Source organism: Camelus bactrianus, chromosome 8, assembly GCF_048773025.1.
Source record: "Camelus bactrianus isolate YW-2024 breed Bactrian camel chromosome 8, ASM4877302v1, whole genome shotgun sequence".
NCBI classification, from domain to species: domain Eukaryota; kingdom Metazoa; phylum Chordata; class Mammalia; order Artiodactyla; family Camelidae; genus Camelus; species Camelus bactrianus.
Genome location: NC_133546.1, coordinates 34711959 through 34728396, shown reverse-complemented (window position 1 = coordinate 34728396; position 16438 = coordinate 34711959). Strand labels below are relative to the sequence as shown.

The window sequence follows — 16438 nt, the reverse complement described above, 5'->3', positions numbered from 1 at the left end:
GTCAGAGTAGCCCACATATTAGCTTGGAAACAGAAACCTTTCTAATAGAGTTGACTTCTTAACAGGCAAGTGTCTAAAAAGCTCCTGAGGTTTTTTTTTTTTTTTTTAATTTAGAAGAGTCAGATCAACTTCCTCTGTAGTAAGTAATAAAGTCTTCATTAGTGAATTGCTTTTGCCACCTTGAAAGCTTTCAATTCAAATCTCATTACTACCTCCTTCCTCAATTAGTGTTTTGGAGTGGGTTGAAATTGGGAAGGAGGATTTTCAGTGAAAATTTTATGTAAAGGGCAAGAAAAGAGCATTTAAAAAATTCTCATTAATTACAGAAGGAAGAAAATCTTTCTGAGAAAAATCTTAAAACTAAAAATTATGACTTTTGAAGGAGTCTACCATATACATCACTGAGGAAGTATCCAAAGAAGACGAAATCTCTATTTAGTGGTTCTTTGTTTACACTAACGCGTAAGTGGAGTTTAGTAGTTTTAAATGAGATATCTTTATTCTTCCTTTTTCTCTTAATAGAGAGGACTTTCCTAGGATCCAGAGGGCTTGCATCTTTCCTTTCAATCAACTGAGAAAAACTGTCCCCATCAGAGATTGATTCAGAAGTTACTAATGGGACCGTGCTTGACTGATTCAATTGGCTAAGAAATATGTCATCTCCCAATCTCTAGCAGATACATTTCATCAGAGAAACTTTTAAGCCTACAGTCCTCAAGTCATTATTATAAATAAAAAAGGGAAAATTTTAGTACAGAAGTAGTCAACATTCCAAGGTTAAGCAGGAAAAGGGTTATATCTTTTTTCTACAAAATAAAAATTGCTTTCATTTCTGTAAACCCAAAGGCTATTGATTTCATTTCTTTCAGATTTTGAAAGACTATACCAAATTTTAATTCTGGAGAGTTATCTCATGTACTTATTAGCATACTTTATAGCTAACACACTAAATGTTTCTTCTGTGCCCAGAACCATGCTAAGCATTTTAAATAAAATACTTTAACAGTTATAGTAACCCTTAGGTCAATTTCTCATTTTAGCAAAATAAGAAACCCAGCTTCCAGGTCCATTTGGTAGAATAACTAAACTCTTACTACATTTGTTCATTCAGAGACCTTTACTGAGCTTTTACTGTGTGCTAGGAACTGTTTTAGGTGCAAGTAAAGAATGAAGTAAAGCAACAAAAATACCACTGTAAAGAACATGTAATCTACTGCCATGATTTGTTATTAGTATCATCTCGATTTATCTAAGGATTACTTAAGGCTTCCAATTCAAAATATATGAACCATCATGCCAACAGTTTGTTCGTTTGTTTGTTTATTTATTTTGCTTTCCACCCCTGCCCTTATCATCTCTATTTATATTTTTCTGAAAATAGAATAATAGTATATCTGAGGTTTTAAATTTGGCAGTAAACTATATCTGTGACATGTTGGCAAGAGGAATGTAGATTACATTTTATGTTACCTTGAAGTCAAAGAGAACGACACATGACATTGTCTTAGAAATCAAGTTGAGTATATGAGTGTGGTCATTGATATGTTGAAAGAAGCTAGATCATCCCACCTATGAATTTTCTAACCTGGGAATTCATTTCATCTTTATTTCAGCTTCCTTGCCTGTAACTTGGGGAAAATAATGAAACCTAAATGACAAGATTATAATAAGACCAAATTATATATGTATGTGAATAAATCCTCTTAATTAATTGATTAATTGCTCCACCAATATTGGTTATTTTTTCATTTTCCAGACTTTGGATTAGTTAGCATTCAATAAATGTTCTTACTACATAGTAAAAATAATTTGAATTTTCTCGATTTACTTTAGGCTTCCTTGTGGTAATAAGCCCTCTCAGCATATTATAATGACACATACCTCGTAACTACTCAGTAAACATTAGTCTATAATAGAAATAGTGGTTGACCTTCTGAATTGACATGGCTGTCTGTAGGGAAACTTATGAAGTATTCATCACCAACGCCACTTGCTAGCAACTACACAATTTTTCATGTCAGCCTAATTTTAGTAAATTTTTTTGTCCTGAAAGAGAATGATTGCTCTACTCTTCAAGAATTTACAGTAGAATTTTTTGTCTACTTTTTTATGGGAAAAATAAAATGAAATTTTGAGATAGCAATGACTGGGTATGAATTTATTATTCATGCAAGGATATCCTCATCATTCTAATTGCAATATAATCAGACATTGTTTCTAGTCTTCCTCATTTAGCTTTTCTTCTTTGTTAGACATGTATAGTCACTCATTTTAAAAATTTTATTATCTTTGCTCAACTGCTTTGCTATTGGATAACAGAAAAGATTCTATGTTGAATAAATTTGAGAAACACTGAGAGAAAAAAAGTTCAGCAGGTCAGACTGTTAGACTTCCATAATGGATTTATAAATATGATGAACTCCAAGGGCTTTTCCTAGATTTATTTAACTTTAAAACTCTTTTATGTACCAATAATCATGACTAGTCCTCTATGCAAAACACTTTGCAAAATACAAGTGCAAGAAACAGCTTACTTAACTGCCCGACATCCTCCCCTCTTTACAGTTAGAAAGAAAAACTCTGTAACAATAATGGTATTGATTCTTATTCTTAGCTGAACTGTATAAAATTATATGGTTTTTAGAGGAAGATGGACTTAGTTCAAGGTTTTAAAATTAAAAATGGTATCATGTGAACTACTGGGGAAATACAACACAAGTGAGATTGAGTAATGAATGAGGAAATCTGAATTGAAAAGGAAATGGTTTGATCTCCGTGTTGATTAAACAAAATAAAATCCTTTTAGGCATTATAAAAATAAATCCTTTATCTCTCAGGCCTTTAAAAATGGAATTTGTGTATGCCTTAGTTTTTAGCATATTTACATGTATTATTGCCTTTTATAGATATGGCAATGCTGTAAAATTGTAAAGACAGTTGCTGTTAAATCTCTGATAGATTAGAAACCATTTCAACTACAGTTTTCTTGGTATTACTTCGCCCTCTTTTTACACTGCCAAGCTGTTTTCCTAGATAAACGCACTCTCTTTTTGCCTTTTCAGACAAGATTTTAAAATAATAGCCTACAAGTTACACAAATTATACAATGTATATTTTCTGGCCCCAATTCCTGACTTCTAATCAAAGGTCTCAAAATACAGTAATTTGGTTTTCCCCCTCCCAGCACCACGGAAACTGCTCACAAGATCATCAATGACTCGGTATTATATATTCCAATGAATACTTTTCAGTCTTTGTCTTACTGTAAATTTCTGCTACGGTTGACACTTTGACAGCTTCCCCCTCCTTGAAATTCTTTCCTCTCTAGCTTCTGAGACGCTATTTTGAGCTTCTAAGAGAATGTTTTTAACTTCTTCAGAGCATCCTTCTCCCCCTCCATCCACTTCTCACATACCAGTGTCCTTCCTGGTTTGCTCCTTCAGTCCTCGCTCCTTCTCCTGCATCACATTCCCCTTGATAGATGTCAATAACTCATTGTTTAAGCCAGCACATCTTTGTTGGAAACTTCCAAATCGACTACTGTGTTTTCTCCCCAGGTGCCTGGTAAACACTCCTAAATGCATATCCCACTTCTAATTCAACATGTCTCTCTCTCTCCCTCATCCCTTCCCCAATTAGATGATAAGGTCTAGGAGGACAGGAACTGGACTGTGTTTACCAATGTATGTTTGCACTTACCATATCGCATATCATATAATAACTGCTCAACAAAATTTGTATAATAAACATGTCAATAACTTACTTAAATCTGCCACTTCTTTTGGAAATTCCAATCACACAAAATAACATTATTCCAAGACAGAAACATGGGAATTATCCTGGATTTTTTCAACACCCTCTTTCCATAGTATGGCAATTTTACTTCCTAAATACTTCTATAATAACCTTCTTCCTTCCTACCAATGCTCTGTAAAGATCTGATAACCTAGAGGCATCAGTGCGATAGTGTCATTCCCCAGAAAATTGATTTCCTGAAACTACTGTCCTGAAACATCCTCTTTATCTTCAATCTCTGTAATTAGCCAGAATGAGCAATTCAAAACTCTAATTTAAGCTGTATCTCATTTTGCTTAAACCTTTGTAGTTGTTCCCAATTCTCCCTAGGAAAAAGGACACAACCCTTACTTGGAACACAACTGTTTCTCTCAAGCCTCACCTAATCCTACCCTCCAATCAGACCTTATGCTGAGGGAAGGGTGAAATCCTTGTAGCTCTCAACGTCCCTCACTGCCTCCAGCCTCTCCTGGGGCTTGTGCTGTCCTCCTGTCTGGAATGTCCTCCCCAGGCTTTCTTCACCTGGCTAATGTCTACCCATCCTGTGAGACTACTCTTTCTCTTACCAGATTTTGTGAAGAACCTTCTTGCCTTTTGAAGTAAGAGATGTTCTGCCAAAGTTCAGCAGGGGTTCTGAGCTAGTGGGTGGGTCTGTAGATGTATCCCTTGGTGCATTCATGGGAGAGGGTGAGCTCAGCGTCCTTCTGCTCTACCACCTTGGCACTCCCCCTAGAGACCACTCCTGTATTCTCTCCTTGGGGAATTTTTCTCTGAACCAATGGTCTGGAAAAATAAAACTTTCCTCTGTTTAGAAAGCTCACTCTGAATATCTTTTTCTTGTTTGTTTGATTTTAATTACATATTCCCTTTTTGTTAATATGAGCTCTTTATTTACTGATCTCTGCCTGGATATAATATATTTCTTGAGAGTTTAAGTTATTCATCTTTATATCCCTAAAACCTAGCAAAGTATTTAATGAATGGTAGAAATTCTATAAATACTCATTAAACTAAACTTAGCTGTTGATCCTACCATAACTTAGTTTTAATTAATGAAATTTAGATTTAATTATCTCTACAATTTATAGGAGCCCTACATATTCAAATATCCAATGTTTTCTAGTTAACTTAAAGATTTATATAAAGTATGTAAGTGGTTTGTGTGCACATGAGCACATGCACATGTGTGAGAGAGACAGAGAGAGAGATAGAGAATGTAAATTCTATCTATTCTGTCAAAAGATTCAGTTAATAAAATTTACATATATATATATATATATATATATATATATATAGGATCACTATGGTAACTTTTGAATAGATATTGAAATATATTTATTTTACATGATGATAGACATAAATTGAATAAAGTAACCAATTGGAAGTAAGTTCTTTAAAAGATATAAACCAGAGATCCTTTGACGACTGATAGCTATGAGAACATACTGTTCTTCGCTGACTAAGTCATTTACCCATGGTGTCAATATCATAGCCAGCTGGTAAAATACGAAGACAGGTAACCCTGGACATACATGTTCTTCAAGCAAAGTATAAGTTTATTTATTCCTCCCAAGCTCAAGTGAATTCATACCCAGAACCCATTTGCCTATGCTATGTCAGGAGAAAGGAATGGCTCAGTCATTTCCTGGATGACCAAAGTCCAGAAATCGCCCAGCAAATGAGGCAGTGGATGGATAGTGCCCGCCAGTGCTCATTAAGTGTGAGGACCTCTCTGCTAGTTAGAAAGCAACCATTTGAAAGCACATGTGCATTTTAAATTAGCCAAGTTTATAAAGAGAAGCTTGATATTATTCTTTCCTGTAGATATGGGCAACAGTAGATGTTTATGAATTCTCTGATAATCTTTTTTATTCTTTCCTGTAGATATGGGCAACAGTAGATGTTTATGAATTCTCTGATAATCTTTTTTATTCTTTCCTGTAGATATGGGCAACAGTAGATGTTTATGAATTCTCTGATAATCTTTCTCAAATTTTAATGTGCATAGTAATGACTGGGGGTCTTGATAAAATCCAAATACTTATTCAACAGTTACTAATGGGACCTAAGATTCTGCATTTCTAGTAAGCAACCAGGTGATGCTGATGTTGTTCTGTGGACCACCCTTGGAACAGCAAGAATATGGATGATAACCTTTTTATATTTTTCTGCTTTCATAGCTCATGAAAGCACTTTAACATACATTATATCACATGATTTTCACAATAAGTGTTAGAGTAGCAGAGAATATATTGTCAACAGTAATCCTACTTTACAGGTAGAGTTAGGGATATGCAGAACTTAGGTGATTTGTTGTAGGTCACTCTGTATCTATAGGGCTCCTCCCTCTATACCACTCTGCCTCTGTTGAACTTTTACATTTAAAAAACTAGCTCTACATGTGCTATATCATAAAGCCAAGGCACATGTCAAAAATAGACATTTTAAAATAATTACTAACCAATGCCACCCTTTCCATAAGGATAATTTTATTGACCTGTTGTGGCTATGGTGGCTTTTGAGTGATTTTCTGTCTTAGAAGTTAGAGAAGAATGCACAGCTCACAGCAGCAATAATACCTGAGCTGAGACACAAAGTTAGAAGAAACCCATTCAACAAACACAGGTATTACATGATATGCTACAGGAAAACATATGCAAATAGACCAAGGCTGGTGAACTAATGGTGTGTGTTTATAGACAGAGAACAAAGGCTGGGTGGGAAAATAAGTTGCCAAGATAGCTAGCAAGGTAGACAGGGGGAGATGCTTTTGATACTGACCTGACTTGAATGGAAAGTTTTAAAAAGTCACTAAATAGATGAAAATCCACAGAATTGGTGATCTTTTTAAAATGTCTGTGTGCTGGGGAGACAGATTGTGGTGGTGGATTAAACAAATGGAAACCACATGAAGAAATAAGTTAGGGGAAGTATAATGGAGTGGCAGTGAACCTAACATTGTTTCCCTACAGATATCCATTTAGAAAATATAGCTGGTATAGGCTTATGGTAGATCTTTGAAGAGGAGATGGAAATAAGATGATCAAGTCATGGGTTTGTATATTTATTCAGGCAAGAGAGGATGAAAACTAGAACTAGGGTCTCACCAGGAGGGGAAAAAAAAAGGAGGGATCAAATTTGGGAGACACATAACTTGGTTCTTACTTGGACATGGGGCTCTAAAAGAGAAGGGGAAGCTGTAAATGAGGGAGACGCTTAAATCAATGTAACTGAATGCTGAGTCATGAGTTCCATTTTTTGAGATAAGACACAAAAGAAAAAAGAATGTAAGGAATATTGAGTTCAATTTTAAACAAAGTGAGGTGCTGGCAGAATAATCATGTGAAGATGTTGATTAAGCAATTAGAAACACAGTTATAAAACTCTGAAGATTTTATTTGTGAGTGTTAATTTTCTTAATAAAGAAGAAAAATAAATTATTGCTTATTACTTATGCACAAATCTTTTTTGTTTTTAATCACATTACTACTTAAAATTAATGTCCGTTGCTTCCCGAAAAGAACACTTAGCTATTCTTCAATTACCTAATGAAATGCATTTCCTGTTTGCCATCATTTTCACTGCAGGTAAAAAAACAAAGAATTTAGTGGCTAATAATATGGCATGCTAAAATAGATGATTGCTACAATGTGGCTTCAGTATTTTAAAATGTAGTCAGCTTTTATTGTTGTTTTATTATTAACACTGTGGGTTAAATGATTCAGTTTCTGCCAAAGAAAAATTTTTTTGAGAAATAAGAGATGGTGAACATGGTCAAATATTATCTAGAGGTCGCATAATACGAAGCAAGAAAACTGCCTCCGGGATTTGACAATGGACGTATTGTCGGTCATCTTCCCGGAAGAGATTTTAGGAGGAGGTCGCTCAACAGGAGTGGCTTCATACCCACTCAGCTTTATTTTAATCTATTCTTTCATTATTTTCTCAAAGCTTGGGGGAATTTTTTTCCGCTTCGTAATTAAGCTGACTCCCTCCGTCTATAGTGTGTGTCCCGACATGTCATCTCTGGGGCAGTTCTGTCTGAATTAAATCTCCCTCTGAGATCCTCCTCTCCCTGGGATGCTCCACCCTGTCACACGAACAACACCTGGTTCCTTGACTCCTCCTGCTGGGATGTAGCATTTTGCCTCCCCTTGATGACAAACTGCTGAAGAATGTAGCTTGTGTGCTGCCTCCACTTATTACTGATAAACTCTTTTATTAATTCCTATAAGCTTTCTACTTTCACCAATTTCCTCTCCAAGAGGTCACAAGATGACAGATTTTTGTCAAAGATAATGGTTTTTCTCAGTCATCACTTCCCTGGACTTTCCTAAGACATTGTTACTGCTGATTTTTCTACTTTGTCTTGGAAGTGTCTCCTCTTTGGGATGCTGATAAACTGTGTGTCCTGATTTCCCAGTCCTTTTACTTTTCCAAAAAGCTGCCCTTCATTTCCTTCTCTATTTTTTTTTTTTTCCTCCATGTTCCTTTTTCTTGAAGAAATTCTTTTTTCCTTTGGCTTCTAACTCTAAACTTCTAAACCCATGAATACAAAACCTAGTCTGAGGATTCAAAGTGATTGTTTCCAATTTCCAGGTGTCTCTAGGACACCTCTATGTGGATGTCCCACCAGCATCCACCCCACCTGCTTTTCCTTTGCAACTTCTACATTTGATCACTTTCTTCATCCTTTCATGCTTGAGACCTTGCAGTTATACGTAGCTAATGTCATCGATTTCTTGCCTTTTCCTGTGAAACAGCTTGATAATTACAAAAGCAGTGATAGTATAGAGACTATGATCATATTTTTAAATTGTATGTATTCATATACTGAAAGGATATATAACAAGATGTTATTAGTATTTTTCAATGGGTTGCTAGGTCCTGTGATGGTGATTTTTAAAAACTTAATTCCTAATAATTCCACACAGAACATTAGGATGGCTATAAATAATCTTTAAACAAAATTCACTTCCTTATTGCTGCCTCTCTGTACCTCCAGGTATCAATTTCTCCCATCTCTACTTTATCATACTTAGATTACTATAAAAGTTCTTGTGTCAAATCTCCAATTCAAAATTCTTTCTATAGGATTTCACCCTGCATAACATTATAAGACTCATGATACCACTTTCTTCTCAGTCACCTTTTAAGACTCCTAAATTTTTCATTCTGGCTTCCTAAGCCCCCTTTCCTAGATTCCCAGAACCACGCTCACAGGGCTACACATCACTACTGCAGTCATACCATCTTCTGAACTCATGTGACCCCTGGAATCTCCTTTGGCCCTTGGTCCTCTCCTCACTGTCCTCTGCTTACGCCATGAGCATCCCTACCTCCGGCTTAGCTCCTAAATACAGCTACCATTTACAGAAGTTGAACCCCTTGGCAAACAACAACCCTATTTTTTTATAACCTCCCTATCAGGTGGGTATGATGACCTTTATTTAATAGAGAAGAAAACTGAAGCTCAGAAATGTTAAGTAAAGTTACACCCCTGGCAAGTGGCAAAGAGAATGAAATTCATGTCTTTCTACTATAAAGCTAGTACTTCTTCCACCATGCTTTATAATCACCTACCTGTCTCAGATGCTTTTGCGTGTCCTTAAAATCCCAGCTTAAGCCATTGTGTCCCTGAAGTTTTCACTGACTACAGGAATGCCCCCCTCCCTAGACAACTCGAGCACTCTTCGCTAATATAGCTAATTGCCTTGTAGCCATCTTTCAATAGGTCATGTCCAGGAACTTGATCATACTCTCTTGGGATGGAAATAGTAGCTTATCACCTGTTTCTAAATTTTGTGTCACCAAACACAATTCTTGACATACAGCAGTGATTTTAGCATAATATGTTTTCAATAAATTGTAAATTATTTGTATTTTATAGTAAAAGCTACCTTTAATGCTGATTTTTCTTTCTTTATAGGAAGACTAAAAATAAACATAAATGTTTAATGTAAACTAATAATAGGACATTTATAGTGCATGCATTACTCTTTCCAATATATACCCACAGTAAAGTAAAGTATAAAATACAATGTTATCCTTACAGAAAGGGGCAACACCATGCATCTTTTTTTACCTGATCAGCAGTCCCTCCCTGACTCTGGTAAGAGTGCTAACAACCGTGTAGAGCAATTTTTATACATCGTTTTTCCTTCTCTGCTGATATATCTAAAGCTCAATTATAACTTTTGTTATATGTCATTTTGTCAATATCATATATTTTTCCTACTGTTTAAAATTGCTCATTTTTCCATTTATCTTTCAGAGAATGCATACTTTCAGATTTTATTAAGTCACTTAAAATGACTATGTTCATTTACGAAAAGTAAGAAAACACTTGAACAATTCCTTTTGATATGTTGGCAGTAATTTCAGTAGAAGTGACAATAATTCACATTAATATTTAACTGTACATAAAAGGGTAAAACAAGAATTAATTAAATATATGTTAAAATCTGTAAAAATGACTATATGCAAATATCTTAAGACCAATGATATGAGTATCTGGTATAGATACAATTCTTCTTTTGCATATGTAGACATAGACATATAAATATACAAAATATTTGGGATAGTATCAGCCCTAGAAAGATTGTAATTAATTGGAATTTTCCTCAGGAATTTTAATCTTTTTTTCTGCACTTTATTCTGTGATATTTCTTTTTCTAATTTTTAACACCTGTCTTAAGAGTGACCAGCTAATCGCATCTTCCTTTCTTATAGAAATTGTTTTCAGGAAATCTCTTTTAAAAGTATTCCAATTTTCAGATTAATTGTCAATAAGACCATGGATTACCCCTCCAAAGAATATCCGGATATTTAATTAGTGGGAAAGAAAATGGTTGAATCTGTTATGTTGAACCACATTAAACTGCTGTTTTTAAGGTAAAAGATGGTTGAGTATAGGTGATTTCATAAGGTTCAACAATTATAAGAATAAGGTGTAGGCATTTGTCACAATCTGGCTAATTCCTCTGAAATTCAGATTGTTCCCTTAGCACATTGTAAACAGTGTTCAATTGCCCAGTAGATAAATAAGGAGCAGCGTATGCTAACAGTTTTAATGCTTTGACAAACTTACCCAAAATTTGCTACCAGAAAACAGAATCTATATTAATTTTAGCATACATTTGTTTACTGCTTATTACAATTAAAATACTTGGGGTGGGTGGGAACACAAGTATTTTTTCAATGTTTTCAGCATCTCAAGGCCTTACACAGTCCTGATTATAAAACAAATCCTGTTCATTACAAACAGAATACATATTTGTATGTAAATCTTACAAAGTGTTCTTACCTGCTTTGGACATCTTTTCTTCTTTTTTAATTTCAGGTTCTGGGGTAAAACATTTACATGTACACACACAAACAAACAAATAAGAAAAAAATAAGCACGTAAGGAAAAAGCAGTACTCAGTGGAACAATAGGCAAGTTTACTAGATTTTTTTCATTTGTCTTCAATTTCAATCATAGTTACACACTTTAATCAGTATACAATGGAACATGTTATTTGTAGCAAACTTTTTAAAGTAACTTAAGCGAAAGAACTTTGATTTAAAATCCAGTTTGCTAAAAAAGTGTTTCACTAATCAAGGAATTTGGCATTTTGTCTTTAATAAGAGCCCATTTCTTATGATTAATAAATTCCCTAAGTGTTGCAAATAAGGAAATGAACCTAAACTGCTCAGGAAAAAAAGTATTGTAATTTTTCCTAATTTGCCCAATTTAAGCAATTTTCTATTTTTGACTACATACATTAAGTTCATGGAGCGCCATCTGGTGGTTAATTTAATCACTTCAAATTTGTATATTTGTTTATTCTAGTATTCGTTATTAATCTTGTAAAATAAATTAAATTGGCTTAACTTCAGTATGATAATATAAACACATTAAAATCAAGTATTTTGCTTTATTAGTGTCCTAGGACAATAGCTTTTGTCCAGAAACTCTGCATTCTAACTTCATATCAGTATAGGATAAGTACATAGTTTTTTGAGCTATCCAAGGAATATTCATAACGCTATCCCAACCACCGTAATAATTGACTATATCTTCATGTCCCCAAGTCCTTCCTCTTCTTTAAATAATTTTGCCTTGGCCTCATAGCTCCTCTCTCTTGGCATAAAGTCCTGTTTTGATTAATGGGAAGGCTCTGGTACATTACAATTTTTCCTTCCTTCAAACAGCAGAAAAACTGATCTCATGGTTAGGATATCACTGAGTGCAGACTTTGTGTCAGGAACAGTGCTGACCAGCTTTATTTGGGTTTTAGCCTAATAGAGTCTCAATTTCCAGAGTTACAATAAGGAAAAATAAAAGCTCATTTGCTTAACTGTAGAATTTTATATAATAAAGAGTTACATAGCCCTTCACAGTCTGCTTCTTGTAATGCTTGAATGCACATCCTGTACAAAGGGATTTATCTGCACTATTATTGCACTTCCACTCTCCCTGGCACATCTCTCTCTCTCTTTTTAGTTAACACAGTCTACTTAACTGGGTAGGATGTAAGCTCTTTTAATGATTTCTATGTGCCTTAATGCTATATAAAATTTTGGTCTACAATTTTATTTAATTTTTATTTATTGTCTGTATCCCCTCTTTAGATTTAAGTTCCATAAGGACAAGAGCTGGGTCTTGTTTACTACTCAAATATCAGCATTCGGTCAAATATCTAACACATGGTATACAATCAATAAATATTGCAGAATGAATGGGTGAGTGAACAAAACACTGAGTGTAGAAAGAGGAAATGCCCCCTCTTGTGTATCTGCAGTCCTAGGAGAAATTGATTCATCTCATGCCTCTAGAGATAAAAATTCAGTGCCCTCGGATGGGGTCCGTAGGCATTTTGCTCACCACGAAGAGCTGTCTATTTGAAAGAGCTTTGCCCCTCACTCTGCACCTGGTTCCCTCCCTTGTCAATCACACTGCCACTGTAATCTTGACGTGGAATCATTTTACCCTTAATGTTTGTCAAAAGATCTTTTGTAAAAAGTAAAAGCTATAGGGAATATTTTTTATCAGCTATGAGCACAATACAATCAGAAGCGACTTCTGCCTTGTTCATAGAATTTTATAACCACTCTTATTCAACATGCACATGGCTGTGGACCCTCTCACAATGATAGACCTATTACCTATTTGGTGTTACGTGAACAACACTAACAAGATAACCTCACAAGTTACGAGTTCCTAGACAGTGTGTAAAGGAGGCTCTTGGATCACAAAATCTGACTTTAAAAGCAAGCTTGTTTTCTTAGTTCTGTGACTGTGGGTGCTATTTAAAACTTCAAGTCTCAATTTTGTCACTGATGAAATGGAGAAAACAATATTGTAAAATTGATGTGAGAATTATGTATGAAAAGAGCTTACCTATGTTAAAATAATGCTCATAAACTTAAATGATCTCTCAAGGTAATTTTCTTTTCTTTTTATAGAATTGGGGCTTTACTCTTGAATATGCAAAGCAGGAATTGATATATGAGGATTTCTAAAGTGAAATCTCTCTTATTAGTCTATTTGGTCACTAAGAACTCAGTGCCCTCATTTTGCAGATGACTTTTCTACTGAAGTTTAAGTCCTTAATTTTTGAGTCATATCTGGATGCCTGTTCTTAGTTATATAAAAACAACATCTATATATACATCCGCATGTATATATAGAGATACATATATACATTTTTAAAGTTAAGTCAAAAGGCTTCATTGAGAAGTTTCAGGAAAACTAAAAACAATGATAAATGCTGAAGGTTGAGACCTGGAGGCCAGAAAGAAGGATTGGGAACATATTTTCAGCCAAACTATACTGTTTAACATTTTTATCATTGATTATTATTGTGTAATTTTAAAAAAATCTGGTTTCTGTAAACATTTTTCACTTGAGCCCTTCATTTTTGGCTCCACACACAAGAACTGCAGAACCATGGAATCAAGCAACCCCCATGCTGAGTGGTTGGGGCAGGCGGCCTGCCATTTCCTATGCAGCGCTGACTCTTCCAGGCTGTTGATTTCACTTATGAAACGTACATTGCTGATGGGCCTGGGGAGGGGAGATTCATCAAGGATTTTTCAATGTCATCAACACTATGGTCTCAAGGAAAGCAGGCCAAGCAAAACTTCAGCACGCACGTGCTGGAGCCAGAGGAGCGCAGCAGTGGAGATCAACTCTGTTTAGGAGTCTCTGCTGTGTCTTCATAAAATGAGAAGAAAGAAATCTACGCAACATACAAATTCCAAGAATATGCATTCTTTTAAGAATGTCTCCATTTTAAATACTTTGCAAGGTAGATGCTGAATGCCACTGCTTTTTCTTTTCCCAATCTTTTTTGTTCTCATTATCACATTCGCTTCTTCAGCACAGCCTTATATGTGCAATAAAATATAATAATAATTATTATTGATTTTGTAACTAGCGATGTTTTGTACTTTCTGCATATACTAAGTGTATATCTGCATCATCTAGAATTTATTTATAGAATATTAAATATTCATGTGTTTGTTAGCTCTCTAACCCCAGTAGAATATCAACTGCTTGAGTCCTGGGATGAATTTTCATTTTCTCTGCTGTATGGTAGTGCCTAGATCAGTGCTTTACACAGACTAGGGATCAATAAATATTTGTTGCACAAATGACCAATTACCTTATATAATCCTCGTTTACCACTCCTATTAAGTAAATACTAGTATTATACCCACTTTACAGATAACAATACTGAGGCTTAATACTCATCTAAGTGTGTACTCCCTACGAAATGGAAAAACTGGTATTTGAATGCTGATTTTTTCCAACTCCAAAACTTTAAGCACTTCTAAGCACACCGCTATAACCACCGGTTGATACAGATAGAATGAAAGCATTTAAACATTTTGTTCATAAAAACTACATAGTAAGCCACGTACTACATCTTATAGGTACAAACTACTAACAGAGTCATTAAGATTGTGATTGACATGAGCAATTAAGTCACTGAGGTTGCTGATTTTTTTCAGCCAGTCATTAAATCATGAATCATATAAACAGTTTCCTAAATCAAGCCAGTTAAATTAGATAAATTGGATACTGATAGCTGTCTCACTCAGTCCTGGAGTAGTACTCGATATTTAAAGGCATGAGAAATTTCACATTTAAAAGCAGATCACCAAACCTACTTTTGTAAAATATACAAAGGAACTTCAGCATTGTTATCCCTAGCCAACTGTATGTGAGTTTTGGTCCTATGGGATCTGGAAAGCTTGGTGGCAAAGGAAGCAGGTCACATTGCCAGGCATGAGTTCCAAATCCACCTCAGCTGGCTGTGTGACCTGGGCAAATCACTTCCAGTGCTTCAATTTTCACAATAATAAAAAAAAAGAATTGCTGTGAAAATTAAATTGAACACGACATGTGAAGGACTTAGAAGAGAGTCAGATACAAAGCAGTGTATGTTAGTCTCTTTACTGATAATTAAAATTATTTTTCTTATATTTTTCTACCATCATGTTAAATAAAATACATTTAAATATAAATATTTTTTTAAAAAACAAAGCTATATTAAAGTAATATTTATAAACTTCTTCTAAACCCATGAGTCTGACATCATTTCAGTAACCATTTGCATTTTTTGATGAAAATCTGCTACCACTGCTATTACATACACATGAGCACATACACAACTTTACTGTGTCCTCCTTATATTATTTAACAACAAATGGTATGCAGAACACACCACACACACACACACACACACACACACACACACATCCCCTTTCACATTTTGTCTTCTGCTTGAGGCATTATTGCATGGGTCAAAGAACTGTCACAGCAATCAGCCTGGCTACAAAATTTGGGAGTTGGGAGAATCCTCATTGAACTCATATTTCTTCTTAACCATGTCTTAAGAAGAATTTGCAACTATGAGGTCTGTTTTAATAGGGAGCATTTGATTTCATCTGCTGTGAACACATTACTCTGTGATCCGGGTAAAGACAACAGTGAGAAAGACAAGACCTGACCACCTTTCAGTTTGATCTGGAACTTCTTCAGTTCATAGACTTCCAAAAGAAAAACCTGTCCTGTGAGGTCATGCAAAGAATCAACATCTGACACTCTCTACTCCACAACCTTCCATCTTATTTCTGTCTTCCTCTCCTTCAGTAGTCCGTGGAATGTTAGTATTTCCCCTTCCTCTTATTTAACCATGTTCATATGGTTATGAAGCCTCATGTATTCCCTATGCTTTATTTTTCCTGCTTGAGTTTCTAAATCAGTGTTAGCCTTGGTTGGAACGGAGGAACGCCTTCATGCATGATAAAGGGGCGAGGTGACAGCGTGCTCAAGTATCGCCCAGCCTCATCCAAATCAAGGAGTTGCAGAGATCATTTTTGCACTGCAGTTGGAGAAAAATAGACACAAACCAGCTGAACAAGAAATTCCTCAGTTTAAAAATGTATCTCCCTATTTATTAACCAAACGATCTAATGTAAGACATCTAAACGCTCTAAACTTTAATTTTCTCATCTTATGAAATGCGAACAATGATAATTAGCTGGTGTATCTGTGGCTATGATTAGACTGAATAATTTAACAAATATTTCCTGAGTCCTCATGTACTAATACCTAAATCATAGGTATCCACGGATTGGATAAAACCAT

At 35.1% G+C, this 16438-nt stretch overlaps 1 protein-coding gene across 10 annotated transcripts in view; it reads right to left on the bottom strand.

Annotated features, from left to right (window-relative positions):
- The window catches only part of TRDN (triadin), a 303786-nt gene that overhangs the window by 43691 nt on the left and 243657 nt on the right, over window positions 1–16438 (bottom strand). For all 10 annotated transcript variants that reach the window (XM_074368416.1, XM_074368418.1, XM_074368414.1 and 7 more), the window contains one exon: window positions 11102–11140. In XM_074368416.1, coding sequence (XP_074224517.1) covers window positions 11102–11140 — 39 coding nt within the window. The remainder of the gene's footprint in view (window positions 1–11101; window positions 11141–16438) is intronic.